This window comes from Amphiprion ocellaris, chromosome 12 (assembly GCF_022539595.1).
Source record: "Amphiprion ocellaris isolate individual 3 ecotype Okinawa chromosome 12, ASM2253959v1, whole genome shotgun sequence".
Taxonomy (NCBI): Eukaryota; Metazoa; Chordata; class Actinopteri; family Pomacentridae; genus Amphiprion; species Amphiprion ocellaris.
The window spans coordinates 26,682,903-26,702,484 of NC_072777.1; the positions used below are offsets into that span (position 1 = coordinate 26,682,903).

The 19,582-nt window shown below is 40.2% G+C and overlaps 1 protein-coding gene across 1 annotated transcript; it reads right to left on the bottom strand.

The window, feature by feature from the left end:
- Nucleotides 1-4,070: 4,070 nt before the first annotated feature.
- LOC129350168 (neuromodulin-like) lies at nucleotides 4,071-4,794 on the bottom strand. Its single transcript, XM_055015801.1, has 2 exons — nucleotides 4,669-4,794; nucleotides 4,071-4,625 (listed from the first exon to the last, which is right to left on the bottom strand). The coding sequence occupies exons 1-2, from the start codon at nucleotides 4,792-4,794 to the stop codon at nucleotides 4,071-4,073; spliced, it is 681 nt and encodes a 226-aa protein (XP_054871776.1).
- Nucleotides 4,795-19,582: the final 14,788 nt, after the last annotated feature.

The window sequence follows — 19,582 nt, forward strand, 5'->3', positions numbered from 1 at the left end:
ACGGACGTTTCTTCTTCACCTGCACATCATGGACATCAGAGAAACAACGACAATACTAAATGAACTAAAGTGCAATTTAGAATGAACAACATGAGTTTTCTTTTTCTTTCTAATTTTATTATTTTTTTAAAAAATATACATTCACGCTAAACTAAATAATACTGCAGCAGCAGCAACAATCTTAATAGAACAGTAACTGCTGCTGCACAGTCTCTCTCTCTCTCTCTCTATATATATATATATATATATATATATATATATATATATATATATATATCTAAAACTATCATTATCTATCTATATATTAAAAGGGAGAACACAGATCCTGTTCTCTGGCTGGTGAAGATGATCAGTCATCCTCATGTTCTCCTCCTGCACAGCCGAATGTAAATATCCGTGCAAGTCTCCTCCTCCACTTGGGCGACGTCTTTTTTTCCTCCCTGTCTGTTTTTTCCACTTCTGGAGACTCTTCCTTATTTTCTTCTTCTTCTTGTTCTTCAACATGAGCCTCGTCTACTGTGATTTGTTCAGTCGAGGTCTCAGAACATCCTGTCACGGTATTTGTTACCTGGCTGGTCTGGAGGGCGTCCACTTCGTCCTCCTCTGTCTCTTCTTTAGAATCATCGGATTCATTTGGGGACGCCAGAATGTTTGGATGTTCTGGAGCGGCTTCTTTAGGTTTGAGGCTTTCTCTGGGTTTTTTGGCTGCATTCAGGATGTCACGGCTTCTGTTTTCTGTCTCCTGCAGCTTCTCGCTGGGCTCCGTGCATGTTGCAGCCTCTAGAGTCTCTAGAACATCCGGGCCTTCTGCAGCCTGGTCCTGCTGCTGCCTGGACAGCAGTGAGCTGGAGGTGATGTTCTCCAGCTGCTCTGAGGATTTCTCTGTCTGCTGGACTTCAGTGCGCCGCTTTAAAACCATGAAAACCTGCTGCAGCTGATTGCCAGCCTCCTGCATTTGGGCAATCAGCTTGCTGTGCGACTCTTCTTCCAGACTCGTCCTCAATTCAGCCTCCTGCAGCTTGTCAGTCAGGTTATCCACCTCAGACTTCCATTTATCGATCTCACAGGCCATCGATTGCTGCTTGGTTTGGACTTGCCTCATCAGGAGCAGCCCGTCTTTGTGTATGTTTCGACGAGTTCTGAGGCTGTCATTGGTCTCTCTCAGCTGGTAACGATACTCTGCTACCTGCATCCTCAGAGAGACCATTTCATCCCTCTGACTCCTCAAGTTGTTGGTTGTCTTTCCCCTGAGGACATCCAGAAGGCGGATCTGGGCCTCAATTTCTAGCTGGAGTTCAGCTCTTTCTTTAGAGCACCGAGCCTGAAGCAGTTCTGCTTGCTTTTGTTCGAGCCTCCTGACAACCGATATCTCCCATTCCTCTATTTGTTCCTGTACTCTGAGTTTCACGGTCTGCTTGGCTGTTTTTGCTTCCATCTTGCTTTGTGTGCTTATGGTCTGTATCTTGCTGCTGAGTGCTGATGGTCTGTACTTGACTAGAACCAGCATCTCTATTTAAGCACTTCTGAGTCACCTGTGGTGACATCATCATGATGTCATAAGCATGAATACCATTGTGACATCATCATGATGTCATAAGCATGATACCATTGTGACATCATCAACAGAATGTGCCTTTGAGTTTTCACTAGCAGTTCTTCAGCAAACACCTGGGTTGCCACTGTGGACAGTTGGTAGAGTTTAAAAGTAAACAGTCACTGAGCAGTTTTAATATGAGTGTTGATGATAAACCCAGTCATCTTTGGAACCCTGTAGCTCTGGCAGATTTACAGCAGAAACTACATTCAAAACTTTAAACGGTACACAAAGCTTTCTATGTTATTATCCTAAATATGTGTTTTTTATATCTTGCATGGTTTTAAAACAGTCACAGTTTAAGTATTATGATTTTTTCTCAAATTTTGAATTTTCCTTCAGCTGGAATGGGGTGACTTTGACTAGAATCTATTTATTTTTTGAAATAAAGTGCAGTTACCCCTGTATCTTTCTCACAGTTTCCCTCTACATGAGACACTTTATACATATAAATGTAGGGTGTATTTGTCCTCTTGCTCCCAGTGTTCGTCTCATGGCCTCAGAATATGCGTCCTTTTTTCATTATCATCTCAGAGCTCAGCGTCTGTTGGCCAAAACTCTCATTGATTCCCATTATATTGGAGTTCTAAAGTTGTGGTGGAAATCAGAAACGACGAGTGTCTCTAGCCCTGGCCACTAAATCTTTACAAAAACCAGTACGAACATGAAAACACATCAGAATGTTCACAAGATTCTGCTTCACACACAGAGATTTTTTTCAAAAATAACTTCTAGTTTTTCAACTGTGACTTTTCAAGGGTCTAATCCTTAGTCAGCTCCTCTCTCTGCTCCTAAACAAAAGTAAAAGTTCAGAGATGTTAAAAGGGACTGATCGGGGTTTGTGACATATGCTGGCTTTTCAAAAATAAAACATGCTTATGCACATTTTACTTTATGTACAATTGTAGCAGGACACCAGCAGAAGCTGCAGTGGCACGCTCCAAACTCCAGAAATTTTCTGGTATTGATTTATATTGACTTTGTTCTGATGAAGCTGCAGGTGGAGTCAGTGTGTGGAACATTTAGTTCAATTCAACTACAGAAAATAATTATGTCATCTATAAATAACACAATGGAGTCTTAACTTCCGTGTATATAGTAAGGAGAGCCTCCATGAGTTCCAGCATTGGTAAAATCAGTGGACAATGTTGAACACGTTGATTCTTCTACAGCTGATGCGTTTCACCTACAGCTATGAAATTTGGTAGGGATATGTAGCTCGTCAAGATGCACAAAAAAGTTTTGACACCCATGTCCAAAACCAAACAAGAAGTCAGCCATTTGGAATTATTTCTCAGATTTGGGGCAATGTTGGCCCAATTTTTGCACATTTTCAAAAGCTATAGAATATTATCTGCATTTTGTGGAGACGAAACTCCACGATAATTACAGTAAATGGTTCTTTTTGTTTTTTTTAAAGATCACAGTTGAAAAAACAGTTCAGCGCTATAAAACAACTAGGCCTTGGTAACACTGAACATGCAGAAGAAGGTTCAAACATGTTGCAAAAGAGACGTATTTAAACCAAAATGTGATATTTTATCAAAGTGTACCAAACAGTAAGTGAAAATAATATTTAATAGGCACTTAGGAAAACCAGGTGGCCTAATGGAAGGCTGGAAAAACACGAGCAGGTACTCTAAGATGATTTCCAGAAAATAAAGGATATTTGAAACCATTAGAAATACCATAAATTAGTCATAACTGTTCAAATAGATTTTTTAAAAAAGGAAATAAATGCTGCTTGTTTTACACACAGATGTCAGCTGTAAGTCTGCGGCTCCTACATATTATATGTTAGTCTATATATATATATACACACACACACACACACACACACACACACACACACACACACACACACACACACACACACACACACACACACACACACACACACACACACGGGATGTTGTGTTCTTTTATGTTTGCATGATGCCTGTGTCTGGATACGACTATTACTGTAAAATCTTACAGGGAGAAAATACTCTTCCTTCAAAACATACGTGCATTTAAGTTATTTAGGTCATTGTTAGGAGACAGAGTTGCTCAATCCTTCCAGGCAGTCTCTCTGTCTGATCCAGTGCTTCTTTGTTATAATAAAAAAAAACTTATTGAGAAAGTCAGTGTCAACGGACGTTTCTTCTTCACCTGCACATCATGGACATCAGAGAAACAACGACAATACTAAATGAACTAAAGTGCAATTTAGAATGAACAACATGAGTTTTCTTTTTCTTTCTAATTTTATTATTTTTTAAAAAAATATACATTCACGCTAAACTAAATAATACTGCAGCAGCAGCAACAATCTTAATAGAACAGTAACTGCTGCTGCACAGTCTCTCTCTCTCTCTTCTCTCTCTCTCTCTATCTATATATATATATATATATATATATATATATAAAACTATCATTATCTATCTATATATTAAAAGGGAGAACACAGATCCTGTTCTCTGGCTGGTGAAGATGATCAGTCATCCTCATGTTCTCCTCCTGCACAGCCGAATGTAAATATCCGTGCAAGTCTCCTCCTCCACTTGGGCGACGTCTTTTTTTTCTCCCTGTCTGTTTTTTCCACTTCTGGAGACTCTTCCTTATTTTCTTCTTCTTCTTGTTCTTCAACATGAGCCTCGTCTACTGTGATTTGTTCAGTCGAGGTCTCAGAACATCCTGTCACGGTATTTGTTACCTGGCTGGTCTGGAGGGCGTCCACTTCGTCCTCCTCTGTCTCTTCTTTAGAATCATCGGATTCATTTGGGGACGCCAGAATGTTTGGATGTTCTGGAGCGGCTTCTTTAGGTTTGAGGCTTTCTCTGGGTTTTTTGGCTGCATTCAGGATGTCACGGCTTCTGTTTTCTGTCTCCTGCAGCTTCTCGCTGGGCTCCGTGCATGTTGCAGCCTCTAGAGTCTCTAGAACATCCGGGCCTTCTGCAGCCTGGTCCTGCTGCTGCCTGGACAGCAGTGAGCTGGAGGTGATGTTCTCCAGCTGCTCTGAGGATTTCTCTGTCTGCTGGACTTCAGTGTGCTGCGTTAAAAACCATGAAAACCTGCTGCAGCTGATTGCCAGCCTCCTGCATTTGGGCAATCAGCTTGCTGTTCGACTCTGCTTTCAGACTCGTCCTCAATTCAGCCTCCTGCAGCTTGTCAGTCAGGTTAACCACCTCAGACTTCCATTTATCGATCTCACAGGCCATCGATTGCTGCTTGGTTTGGACTTAACCTCATCAGGAGCCTCATGTCTTTTTTAGTTTCACATGAACTCTGAGGCTGTCATTGGTCTCTCTCAGCTGGTTCGATACTTGGCTACCTGCATCCTCAGAGAGACCATTTCATCCCTCTGACTCCTCAAGTTGTTGGTTGTCTTTCCCCTGAGGACTCCAGAAGGCGGATCTGGGCCTCAATTTCTAGCTGGAGTTCAGCTCTTTCTTTAGAGCACCGAGCCTGAAGCAGTTCTGCTTGCTTTTGTTCGAGCCTCCTGACAACCGGTATCTCCCATTCCTCTATTTGTTCCTGTACTCTGAGTTTCACGGTCTGCTTGGCTGTTTTTGCTCCCATCTTGCTTTGTGTGCTTATGGTCTGTATCTTGCTGCTGAGTGCTGATGGTCTGTACTTGACTAGAACCAGCATCTCTATTTAAGCACTTCTGAGTCACCTGTGTGACATCATCATGATGTCATAAGCATGATACCATTGTGGACATCATCAACAGAATGTGCCTTTGAGTTTTCACTAGCAGTTCTTCAGCAAACACCTGGTTGCCACTGTGACAGTTGGTGAGTTATAAAAGTAAACAGTCACTGAGCAGTTTTAATATGAGTGTTGATGATAAACCCAGTCATCTTTGGAACCCTGTAGCTCTGGCAGATTTTACAGCAGAAACTACATTCAAACTTTAAACGGTACACAAAGCTTTCTATGTTATTATCCTAAATATGTGTTTTTATATCTTGTCTGGTTTTAAAACAGTCACAGTTTAAGTATTATGATTTTTTCTCAAATTTTGAATTTTCCTTCAGCTGGAATGGGTGACTTTGACTAGAATTATTATTTTTTGAAATAAAGTGCAGTTACCCCTGTATCTTTCTCACAGTTTCCCCTCTACATGAACACTTTATACAATATAAATGTAGGTGTATTTGTCCTCTTGCTCCCAGTGTTCGTCTCATGGCCTCAGAATATGCGTCTTTTTCATTTATCATCTCAGAGCTCAGCGTCTGTTGGCCAAAACTCTCATTGATTCCCATTATATTGGAGTTCTAAAGTGTTGGTGGAAATCAGAAACGACGAGTGTCTCTAGCTGCCACTAAATCTTTACAAAAACCAGTACGAACATGAAAACACATCAGAATGTTCACAAGATTCTGCTTCACACACAGAGATTTTTTTCAAAATAACTTCTAGTTTTTCAACTGTGACTTTTCAAGGGTCTAATTCCTTAGTCAGCTCCTCTCTCTGCTCCTAAACAAAAGTAAAAGTTCAGAGATGTTAAAAGGGACTGATCGGGGTTTGTGACATATGCTGGCTTTTCAAAAATAAAACATGCTTATGCACATTTTACTTTATGTACAATTGTAGCAGGACACCAGCAGAAGCTGCAGTGGCACGCTCCAAACTCCAGAAATTTTCTGGTATTGATTTATATTGACTTTGTTCTGATGAAGCTGCAGGTGGAGTCAGTGTGTGGAACATTTAGTTCAATTCAACTACAGAAAATAATTATGTCATCTATAAATAACACAATGGAGTCTTAACTTCCGTGTATATAGTAAGGAGAGCCTCCATGAGTTCCAGCATTGGTAAAATCAGTGGACAATGTTGAACACGTTGATTCTTCTACAGCTGATGCGTTTCACCTACAGCTATGAAATTTGGTAGGGATATGTAGCTCGTCAAGATGCACAAAAAAGTTTTGACACCCATGTCCAAAACCAAACAAGAAGTCAGCCATTTGGAATTATTTCTCAGATTTGGGGCAATGTTGGCCCAATTTTTGCACATTTTCAAAAGCTATAGAATATTATCTGCATTTTGTGGAGACGAAACTCCACGATAATTACAGTAAATGGTTCTTTTTGTTTTTTTTAAAGATCACAGTTGAAAAAACAGTTCAGCGCTATAAAACAACTAGGCCTTGGTAACACTGAACATGCAGAAGAAGGTTCAAACATGTTGCAAAAGAAACGTATTTAAACCAAAATGTGATATTTTATCAAAGTGTACCAAACAGTAAGTGAAAATAATATTTAATAGGCACTTAGGAAAACCAGGTGGCCTAATGGAAGGCTCGGAAAAACACGAGCAGGTACTCTAAGATGATTTCCAGAAAATAAAGGATATTTGAAACCATTAGAAATACCATAAATTAGTCATAACTGTTCAAATAGATTTTTTAAAAAAGGAAATAAATGCTGCTTGTTTTACACACAGATGTCAGCTGTAAGTCTGCGGCTCCTACATATTATATGTTAGTCTATATACACACACACACACACACACACACACACACACACACACACACACACACACACACACACACACACACACACACACACACACACACACACACACACACACACACACACAGACACACACGGGATGTTGTGTTCTTTTATGTTTGCATGATGCCTGTGTCTGGATACAACTATTACTGTAAAATCTTACAGGGAGAAAATACTCTTCCTTCAAAACATACGTGCATTTAAGTTATTTAGGTCATTGTTAGGAGACAGAGTTGCTCAATCCTTCCAGGCAGTCTCTCTGTCTGATCCAGTGCTTCTTTGTTATAATAAAAAAAAACTTATTGAGAAAGTCAGTGTCAACGGACGTTTCTTCTTCACCTGCACATCATGGACATCAGAGAAACAACGACAATACTAAATGAACTAAAGTGCAATTTAGAATGAACAACATGAGTTTTCTTTTTCTTTCTAATTTTATTATTTTTAAAAAAAATATACATTCACGCTAAACTAAATAATACTGCAGCAGCAGCAACAATCTTAATAGAACAGTAACTGCTGCTGCACAGTCTCTCTCTCTCTCTCTCTCTCTCTCTCTCTCTCTATATATATATATATATATATATATATATATATATCTAAAACTATCATTATCTATCTATATATTAAAAGGGAGAACACAGATCCTGTTCTCTGGCTGGTGAAGATGATCAGTCATCCTCATGTTCTCCTCCTGCACAGCCGAATGTAAATATCCGTGCAAGTCTCCTCCTCCACTTGGGCGACGTCTTTTTTTTCTCCCTGTCTGTTTTTTCCACTTCTGGAGACTCTTCCTTATTTTCTTCTTCTTCTTGTTCTTCAACATGAGCCTCGTCTACTGTGATTTGTTCAGTCGAGGTCTCAGAACATCCTGTCACGGTATTTGTTACCTGGCTGGTCTGGAGGGCGTCCACTTCGTCCTCCTCTGTCTCTTCTTTAGAATCATCGGATTCATTTGGGGACGCCAGAATGTTTGGATGTTCTGGAGCGGCTTCTTTAGGTTTGAGGCTTTCTCTGGGTTTTTTGGCTGCATTCAGGATGTCACGGCTTCTGTTTTCTGTCTCCTGCAGCTTCTCGCTGGGCTCCGTGCATGTTGCAGCCTCTAGAGTCTCTAGAACATCCGGGCCTTCTGCAGCCTGGTCCTGCTGCTGCCTGGACAGCAGTGAGCTGGAGGTGATGTTCTCCAGCTCCTCTGAGGATTTCTCCGTCTGCTGGACTTCAGTGCGCCGCTTTAAAACCATGAAAACCTGCTGCAGCTGATTGCCAACCTCCTGCATTTGGGCAATCAGCTTGCTGTGCGACTCTTCTTCCAGACTCGTCCTCAATTCAGCCTCCTGCAGCTTGTCAGTCAGGTTAACCACCTCAGACTTCCATTTATCGATCTCACAGGCCATCGATTGCTGCTTGGTTTGGACTTGCCTCATCAGGAGCAGCCCGTCTTTGTGTATGTTTCGACGAGTTCTGAGGCTGTCATTGGTCTCTCTCAGCTGGTAACGATACTCTGCTACCTGCATCCTCAGAGAGACCATTTCATCCCTCTGACTCCTCAAGTTGTTGGTTGTCTTTCCCCTGAGGACATCCAGAAGGCGGATCTGGGCCTCAATTTCTAGCTGGAGTTCAGCTCTTTCTTTAGAGCACCGAGCCTGAAGCAGTTCTGCTTGCTTTTGTTCGAGCCTCCTGACAACCGATATCTCCCATTCCTCTATTTGTTCCTGTACTCTGAGTTTCACGGTCTGCTTGGCTGTTTTTGCTTCCATCTTGCTTTGTGTGCTTATGGTCTGTATCTTGCTGCTGAGTGCTGATGGTCTGTACTTGACTAGAACCAGCATCTCTATTTAAGCACTTCTGAGTCACCTGTGTGACATCATCATGATGTCATAAGCATGATACCATTGTGACATCATCATGATGTCATAAGCATGATACCATTGTGACATCATCATGATGTCATAAGCATGATACCATTGTGACATCATCAACAGAATGTGCCTTTGAGTTTTCACTAGCAGTTCTTCAGCAAACACCTGGTTGCCACTGTGACAGTTGGTGAGTTTAAAAGTAAACAGTCACTGAGCAGTTTTAATATGAGTGTTGATGATAAACCCAGTCATCTTTGGAACCCTGTAGCTCTGGCAGATTTTACAGCAGAAACTACATTCAAACTTTAAACGGTACACAAAGCTTTCTATGTTATTATCCTAAATATGTGTTTTTATATCTTGCATGGTTTTAAAACAGTCACAGTTTAAGTATTATGATTTTTTCTCAAATTTTGAATTTTCCTTCAGCTGGAATGGGTGACTTTGACTAGAATTATTATTTTTTGAAATAAAGTGCAGTTACCCCTGTATCTTTCTCACAGTTTCCCCTCTACATGAACACTTTATACATATAAATGTAGGTGTATTTGTCCTCTTGCTCCCAGTGTTCGTCTCATGGCCTCAGAATATGCGTCTTTTTCATTTATCATCTCAGAGCTCAGCGTCTGTTGGCCAAAACTCTCATTGATTCCCATTATATTGGAGTTCTAAAGTGTTGGTGGAAATCAGAAACGACGAGTGTCTCTAGCCTGCCACTAAATCTTTACAAAAACCAGTACGAACATGAAAACACATCAGAATGTTCACAAGATTCTGCTTCACACACAGAGATTTTTTTCAAAAATAACTTCTAGTTTTTCAACTGTGACTTTTCAAGGGTCTAATCCTTAGTCAGCTCCTCTCTCTGCTCCTAAACAAAAGTAAAAGTTCAGAGATGTTAAAAGGGACTGATCGGGGTTTGTGACATATGCTGGCTTTTCAAAAATAAAACATGCTTATGCACATTTTACTTTATGTACAATTGTAGCAGGACACCAGCAGAAGCTGCAGTGGCACGCTCCAAACTCCAGAAATTTTCTGGTATTGATTTATATTGACTTTGTTCTGATGAAGCTGCAGGTGGAGTCAGTGTGTGGAACATTTAGTTCAATTCAACTACAGAAAATAATTATGTCATCTATAAATAACACAATGGAGTCTTAACTTCCGTGTATATAGTAAGGAGAGCCTCCATGAGTTCCAGCATTGGTAAAATCAGTGGACAATGTTGAACACGTTGATTCTTCTACAGCTGATGCGTTTCACCTACAGCTATGAAATTTGGTAGGGATATGTAGCTCGTCAAGATGCACAAAAAAGTTTTGACACCCATGTCCAAAACCAAACAAGAAGTCAGCCATTTGGAATTATTTCTCAGATATGGGGCAATGTTGGCCCAATTTTTGCACATTTTCAAAAGCTATAGAATATTATCTGCATTTTGTGGAGACGAAACTCCACGATAATTACAGTAAATGGTTCTTTTTGTTTTTTTTAAAGATCACAGTTGAAAAAACAGTTCAGCGCTATAAAACAACTAGGCCTTGGTAACACTGAACATGCAGAAGAAGGTTCAAACATGTTGCAAAAGAGACGTATTTAAACCAAAATGTGATATTTTATCAAAGTGTACCAAACAGTAAGTGAAAATAATATTTAATAGGCACTTAGGAAAACCAGGTGGCCTAATGGAAGGCTTGGAAAAACACGAGCAGGTACTCTAAGATGATTTCCAGAAAATAAAGGATATTTGAAACCATTAGAAATACCATAAATTAGTCATAACTGTTCAAATAGATTTTTTAAAAAAGGAAATAAATGCTGCTTGTTTTACACACAGATGTCAGCTGTAAGTCTGCGGCTCCTACATATTATATGTTAGTCTATATACACACACACACACACACACACACACACACACACACACACACACACACACACACACACACACGGGATGTTGTGTTCTTTTATGTTTGCATGATGCCTGTGTCTGGATACGACTATTACTGTAAAATCTTACAGGGAGAAAATACTCTTCCTTCAAAACATACGTGCATTTAAGTTATTTAGGTCATTGTTAGGAGACAGAGTTGCTCAATCCTTCCAGGCAGTCTCTCTGTCTGATCCAGTGCTTCTTTGTTATAATAAAAAAAAAACTTATTGAGAAAGTCAGTGTCAACGGACGTTTCTTCTTCACCTGCACATCATGGACATCAGAGAAACAACGACAATACTAAATGAACTAAAGTGCAATTTAGAATGAACAACATGAGTTTTCTTTTTCTTTCTAATTTTATTATTTTTTAAAAAAATATACATTCACGCTAAACTAAATAATACTGCAGCAGCAGCAACAATCTTAATAGAACAGTAACTGCTGCTGCACAGTCTCTCTCTCTCTCTCTCTCTCTCTCTATATATATATATATATATATATATATAAAAAACTATCATTATCTATCTATATATTAAAATGGAGAACACAGATCCTGTTCTCTGGCTGGTGAAGATGATCAGTCATCCTCATGTTCTCCTCCTGCACAGCCGAATGTAAATATCCGTGCAAGTCTCCTCCTCCACTTGGGCGACGTCTTTTTTTTCTCCCTGTCTGTTTTTTCCACTTCTGGAGACTCTTCCTTATTTTCTTCTTCTTCTTGTTCTTCAACATGAGCCTCGTCTACTGTGATTTGTTCAGTCGAGGTCTCAGAACATCCTGTCACGGTATTTGTTACCTGGCTGGTCTGGAGGGCGTCCACTTCGTCCTCCTCTGTCTCTTCTTTAGAATCATCGGATTCATTTGGGGACGCCAGAATGTTTGGATGTTCTGGAGCGGCTTCTTTAGGTTTGAGGCTTTCTCTGGGTTTTTTGGCTGCATTCAGGATGTCACGGCTTCTGTTTTCTGTCTCCTGCAGCTTCTCGCTGGGCTCCGTGCATGTTGCAGCCTCTAGAGTCTCTAGAACATCCGGGCCTTCTGCAGCCTGGTCCTGCTGCTGCCTGGACAGCAGTGAGCTGGAGGTGATGTTCTCCAGCTCCTCTGAGGATTTCTCTGTCTGCTGGACTTCAGTGTGCTGCGTTAAAACCATGAAAACCTGCTGCAGCTGATTGCCAGCCTCCTGCATTTCGGGCAATCAGCTTGCTGTTCAACTCTGCTTTCAGACTCGTCCTCAATTCAGCCTCCTGCAGCTTGTCAGTCAGGTTAACCACCTCAGACTTCCATTTATCGAGCTCACAGGCCATCGATTGCTGCTTGGTTTGGACTAACCTCATCTGGAGCCTCATGTCTTTTTTTAGTTTCACATGAACTCTGAGGATGTCATTGGTCTCTCTCAGCTGGTTCTGATACTTGGCTACCTGCATCCTCAGAGAGACCATTTCATCCCTCTGACTCCTCAAGTTGTTGGTTGTCTTTCCCCTGAGGACATCCAGAAGGCGGATCTGGGCCTCAATTTCTAGCTGGAGTTCAGCTCTTTCTTTAGAGCACCGAGCCTGAAGCAGTTCTGCTTGCTTTTGTTCGAGCCTCCTGACAACCGGTATCTCCCATTCCTCTATTTGTTCCTGTACTCTGAGTTTCACGGTCTGCTTGGCTGTTTTTGCTCCCATCTTGCTTTGTGTGCTTATGGTCTGTATCTTGCTGCTGAGTGCTGATGGTCTGTACTTGACTAGAACCAGCATCTCTATTTAAGCACTTCTGAGTCACCTGTGTGACATCATCATGATGTCATAAGCATGATACCATTGTGACATCATCAACAGAATGTGCCTTTGAGTTTTCACTAGCAGTTCTTCAGCAAACACCTGGTTGCCACTGTGACAGTTGGTGAGTTTAAAAGTAAACAGTCACTGAGCAGTTTTAATATGAGTGTTGATGATAAACCCAGTCATCTTTGGAACCCTGTAGCTCTGGCAGATTTTACAGCAGAAACTACATTCAAACTTTAAACGGTACACAAAGCTTTCTATGTTATTATCCTAAATATGTGTTTTTATATCTTGTCTGGTTTTAAAACAGTCACAGTTTAAGTATTATGATTTTTTCTCAAATTTTGAATTTTCCTTCAGCTGGAATGGGTGACTTTGACTAGAATTATTATTTTTTGAAATAAAGTGCAGTTACCCCTGTATCTTTCTCACAGTTTCCCCTCTACATGAACACTTTATACATATAAATGTAGGTGTATTTGTCCTCTTGCTCCCAGTGTTCGTCTCATGGCCTCAGAATATGCGTCTTTTTCATTTATCATCTCAGAGCTCAGCGTCTGTTGGCCAAAACTCTCATTGATTCCCATTATATTGGAGTTCTAAAGTGTTGGTGGAAATCAGAAACGACGAGTGTCTCTAGCCTGCCACTAAATCTTTACAAAAACCAGTACGAACATGAAAACACATCAGAATGTTCACAAGATTCTGCTTCACACACAGAGATTTTTTTTTAAAATGACTTCTAGTTTTTCAACTGTGACTTTTCAAGGGTCTAATCCTTAGTCAGCTCCTCTCTCTGCTCCTAAACAAAAGTAAAAGTTCAGAGATGTTAAAAGGGACTGATCGGGGTTTGTGACATATGCTGGCTTTTCAAAAATAAAACATGCTTATGCACATTTTACTTTATGTACAATTGTAGCAGGACACCAGCAGAAGCTGCAGTGGCACGCTCCAAACTCCAGAAATTTTCTGGTATTGATTTATATTGACTTTGTTCTGATGAAGCTGCAGGTGGAGTCAGTGTGTGGAACATTTAGTTCAATTCAACTACAGAAAATAATTATGTCATCTATAAATAACACAATGGAGTCTTAACTTCCGTGTATATAGTAAGGAGAGCCTCCATGAGTTCCAGCATTGGTAAAATCAGTGGACAATGTTGAACACGTTGATTCTTCTACAGCTGATGCGTTTCACCTACAGCTATGAAATTTGGTAGGGATATGTAGCTCGTCAAGATGCACAAAAAAGTTTTGACACCCATGTCCAAAACCAAACAAGAAGTCAGCCATTTGGAATTATTTCTCAGATTTGGGGCAATGTTGGCCCAATTTTTGCACATTTTCAAAAGCTATAGAATATTATCTGCATTTTGTGGAGACGAAACTCCACGATAATTACAGTAAATGGTTCTTTTTGTTTTTTTTAAAGATCACAGTTGAAAAAAACAGTTCAGCGCTATAAAACAACTAGGCCTTGGTAACACTGAACATGCAGAAGAAGGTTCAAACATGTTGCAAAAGAGACGTATTTAAACCAAAATGTGATATTTTATCAAAGTGTACCAAACAGTAAGTGAAAATAATATTTAATAGGCACTTAGGAAAACCAGGTGGCCTAATGGAAGGCTTGGAAAAACACGAGCAGGTACTCTAAGATGATTTCCAGAAAATAAAGGATATTTGAAACCATTAGAAATACCATAAATTAGTCATAACTGTTCAAATAGATTTTTTAAAAAAGGAAATAAATGCTGCTTGTTTTACACACAGATGTCAGCTGTAAGTCTGCGGCTCCTACATATTATATGTTAGTCTATATATATATATATATATATATATACACACACACACACACACACACACACACACACACACACACACACACACACACACACACACACACACACACACGGGATGTTGTGTTCTTTTATGTTTGCATGATGCCTGTGTCTGGATACGACTATTACTGTAAAATCTTACAGGGAGAAAATACTCTTCCTTCAAAACATACGTGCATTTAAGTTATTTAGGTCATTGTTAGGAGACAGAGTTGCTCAATCCTTCCAGGCAGTCTCTCTGTCTGATCCAGTGCTTCTTTGTTATAATAAAAAAAAACTTATTGAGAAAGTCAGTGTCAACGGACGTTTCTTCTTCACCTGCACATCATGGACATCAGAGAAACAACGACAATACTAAATGAACTAAAGTGCAATTTAGAATGAACAACATGAGTTTTCTTTTTCTTTCTAATTTTATTATTTTTTTAAAAAATATACATTCACGCTAAACTAAATAATACTGCAGCAGCAGCAACAATCTTAATAGAACAGTAACTGCTGCTGCACAGTCTCTCTCTCTCTCTCTATATATATATATATATATATATATATATATATATATATATATATATATATATCTAAAACTATCATTATCTATCTATATATTAAAAGGGAGAACACAGATCCTGTTCTCTGGCTGGTGAAGATGATCAGTCATCCTCATGTTCTCCTCCTGCACAGCCGAATGTAAATATCCGTGCAAGTCTCCTCCTCCACTTGGGCGACGTCTTTTTTTCCTCCCTGTCTGTTTTTTCCACTTCTGGAGACTCTTCCTTATTTTCTTCTTCTTCTTGTTCTTCAACATGAGCCTCGTCTACTGTGATTTGTTCAGTCGAGGTCTCAGAACATCCTGTCACGGTATTTGTTACCTGGCTGGTCTGGAGGGCGTCCACTTCGTCCTCCTCTGTCTCTTCTTTAGAATCATCGGATTCATTTGGGGGACGCCAGAATGTTTGGATGTTCTGGAGCGGCTTCTTTAGGTTTGAGGCTTTCTCTGGGTTTTTTGGCTGCATTCAGGATGTCACGGCTTCTGTTTTCTGTCTCCTGCAGCTTCTCGCTGGGCTCCGTGCATGTTGCAGCCTCTAGAGTCTCTAGAACATCCGGGCCTTCTGCAGCCTGGTCCTGCTGCTGCCTGGACAGCAGTGAGCTGGAGGTGATGTTCTCCAGCTGCTCTGAGGATTTCTCTGTCTGCTGGACTTCAGTGCGCCGCTTTAAAACCATGAAAACCTGCTGCAGCTGATTGCCAGCCTCCTGCATTTGGGCAATCAGCTTGCTGTGCGACTCTTCTTCCAGACTCGTCCTCAATTCAGCCTCCTGCAGCTTGTCAGTCAGGTTATCCACCTCAGACTTCCATTTATCGATCTCACAGGCCATCGATTGCTGCTTGGTTTGGACTTGCCTCATCAGGAGCAGCCCGTCTTTGTGTATGTTTCGACGAGTTCTGAGGCTGTCATTGGTCTCTCTCAGCTGGTAACGATACTCTGCTACCTGCATCCTCAGAGAGACCATTTCATCCCTCTGACTCCTCAAGTTGTTGGTTGTCTTTCCCCTGAGGACATCCAGAAGGCGGATCTGGGCCTCAATTTCTAGCTGGAGTTCAGCTCTTTCTTTAGAGCACCGAGCCTGAAGCAGTTCTGCTTGCTTTTGTTCGAGCCTCCTGACAACCGATATCTCCCATTCCTCTATTTGTTCCTGTACTCTGAGTTTCACGGTCTGCTTGGCTGTTTTTGCTTCCATCTTGCTTTGTGTGCTTATGGTCTGTATCTTGCTGCTGAGTGCTGATGGTCTGTACTTGACTAGAACCAGCATCTCTATTTAAGCACTTCTGAGTCACCTGTGTGACATCATCATGATGTCATAAGCATGATACCATTGTGACATCATCATGATGTCATAAGCATGATACCATTGTGACATCATCAACAGAATGTGCCTTTGAGTTTTCACTAGCAGTTCTTCAGCAAACACCTGGTTGCCACTGTGACAGTTGGTGAGTTTAAAAGTAAACAGTCACTGAGCAGTTTTAATATGAGTGTTGATGATAAACCCAGTCATCTTTGGAACCCTGTAGCTCTGGCAGATTTTACAGCAGAAACTACATTCAAACTTTAAACGGTACACAAAGCTTTCTATGTTATTATCCTAAATATGTGTTTTTATATCTTGCATGGTTTTAAAACAGTCACAGTTTAAGTATTATGATTTTTTCTCAAATTTTGAATTTTCCTTCAGCTGGAATGGGTGACTTTGACTAGAATTATTATTTTTTGAAATAAAGTGCAGTTACCCCTGTATCTTTCTCACAGTTTCCCCTCTACATGAACACTTTATACATATAAATGTAGGTGTATTTGTCCTCTTGCTCCCAGTGTTCGTCTCATGGCCTCAGAATATGCGTCTTTTTCATTTATCATCTCAGAGCTCAGCGTCTGTTGGCCAAAACTCTCATTGATTCCCATTATATTGGAGTTCTAAAGTGTTGGTGGAAATCAGAAACGACGAGTGTCTCTACCCTGCCACTAAATCTTTACAAAAACCAGTACGAACATGAAAACACATCAGAATGTTCACAAGATTCTGCTTCACACACAGAGATTTTTTTTAAAATGACTTCTAGTTTTTCAACTGTGACTTTTCAAGGGTCTAATCCTTAGTCAGCTCCTCTCTCTGCTCCTAAACAAAAGTAAAAGTTCAGAGATGTTAAAAGGGACTGATCGGGGTTTGTGACATATGCTGGCTTTTCAAAAATAAAACATGCTTATGCACATTTTACTTTATGTACAATTGTAGCAGGACACCAGCAGAAGCTGCAGTGGCACGCTCCAAACTCCAGAAATTTTCTGGTATTGATTTATATTGACTTTGTTCTGATGAAGCTGCAGGTGGAGTCAGTGTGTGGAACATTTAGTTCAATTCAACTACAGAAAATAATTATGTCATCTATAAATAACACAATGGAGTCTTAACTTCCGTGTATATAGTAAGGAGAGCCTCCATGAGTTCCAGCATTGGTAAAATCAGTGGACAATGTTGAACACGTTGATTCTTCTACAGCTGATGCGTTTCACCTACAGCTATGAAATTTGGTAGGGATATGTAGCTCGTCAAGATGCACAAAAAAGTTTTGACACCCATGTCCAAAACCAAACAAGAAGTCAGCCATTTGGAATTATTTCTCAGATTTGGGGCAATGTTGGCCCAATTTTTGCACATTTTCAAAAGCTATAGAATATTATCTGCATTTTGTGGAGACGAAACTCCACGATAATTACAGTAAATGGTTCTTTTTGTTTTTTTTAAAGATCACAGTTGAAAAAACAGTTCAGCGCTATAAAACAACTAGGCCTTGGTAACACTGAACATGCAGAAGAAGGTTCAAACATGTTGCAAAAGAAACGTATTTAAACCAAAATGTGATATTTTATCAAAGTGTACCAAACAGTAAGTGAAAATAATATTTAATAGGCACTTAGGAAAACCAGGTGGCCTAATGGAAGGCTTGGAAAAACACGAGCAGGTACTCTAAGATGATTTCCAGAAAATAAAGGATATTTGAAACCATTAGAAATACCATAAATTAGTCATAACTGTTCAAATAGATTTTTTAAAAAAGGAAATAAATGCTGCTTGTTTTACACACAGATGTCAGCTGTAAGTCTGCAGCTCCTACATATTATATGTTAGTCTATATATATATATATACACACACACACACACACACACACACACACACACACACACACACACACACACACACACACACACACACACACACACACACACACACACACACACACACACACACACACACACACACACACACACACACACACACACACACACACACACGGGATGTTGTGTTCTTTTATGTTTGCATGATGCCTGTGTCTGGATACAACTATTACTGTAAAATCTTACAGGGAGAAAATACTCTTCCTTCAAAACATACGTGCATTTAAGTTATTTAGGTCATTGTTAGGAGACAGAGTTGCTCAATCCTTCCAGGCAGTCTCTCTGTCTGATCCAGTGCTTCTTTGTTATAATAAAAAAAAACTTATTGAGAAAGTCAGTGTCAACGGACGTTTCTTCTTCACCTGCACATCATGGACATCAGAGAAACAACGACAATACTAAATGAACTAAAGTGCAATTTAGAATGAACAACATGAGTTTTCTTTTTCTTTCTAATTTTATTATTTTTTAAAAAAATATACATTCACGCTAAACTAAATAATACTGCAGCAGCAGCAACAATCTTAATAGAACAGTAACTGCTGCTGCACAGTCTCTCTCTCTCTCTCTCTCTCTATATATATATATATATATATATATATATATATATATTATATATATATATATATATATATATATATATATATATATATATATATATATATATATATATCTAAAACTATCATTATCTATCTATATATTAAAAGGGAGAACACAGATCCTGTTCTCTGGCTGGTGAAGATGATCAGTCATCCTCATGTTCTCCTCCTGCACAGCCGAATGTAAATAGCCGTGCAAGTCTCCTCCTCCACTTGGGCGACGTCTTTTTTTTCTCCCTGTCTGTTTTTTCCACTTCTGGAGACTCTTCCTTATTTTCTTCTTCTTCTTGTTCTTCAACATGAGCCTCGTCTACTGTGATTTGTTCAGTCGAGGTCTCAGAACATCCTGTCACGGTATTTGTTACCTGGCTGGTCTGGAGGGCGTCCACTTCGTCCTCCTCTGTCTCTTCTTTAGAATCATCGGATTCATTTGGGGGACGCCAGAATGTTTGGATGTTCTGGAGCGGCTTCTTTAGGTTTGAGGCTTTCTCTGGGTTTTTTGGCTGCATTCAGGATGTCACGGCTTCTGTTTTCTGTCTCCTGCAGCTTCTCGCTGGGCTCCGTGCATGTTGCAGCCTCTAGAGTCTCTAGAACATCCGGGCCTTCTGCAGCCTGGTCCTGCTGCTGCCTGGACAGCAGTGAGCTGGAGGTGATGTTCTCCAGCTCCTCTGAGGATTTCTCTGTCTGCTGGACTTCAGTGTGCTGCGTTAAAACCATGAAAACCTGCTGCAGCTGATATCCAGCCTCCTGCATTT

Coding starts and splice junctions, on each gene's coding strand:
- LOC129350168 (XM_055015801.1), bottom strand. CDS start 4,794: ATGGCCTGTGAGATCGATAAATGGAAGTCTGAGGTGGTTAACCTGACT. Junction 4,626..4,668: donor TGATTGCCCAAATGCAGGAG/GCTGGCAATCAG, acceptor TTTTTAACGCAG/CACACTGAAGTCCAGCAGAC.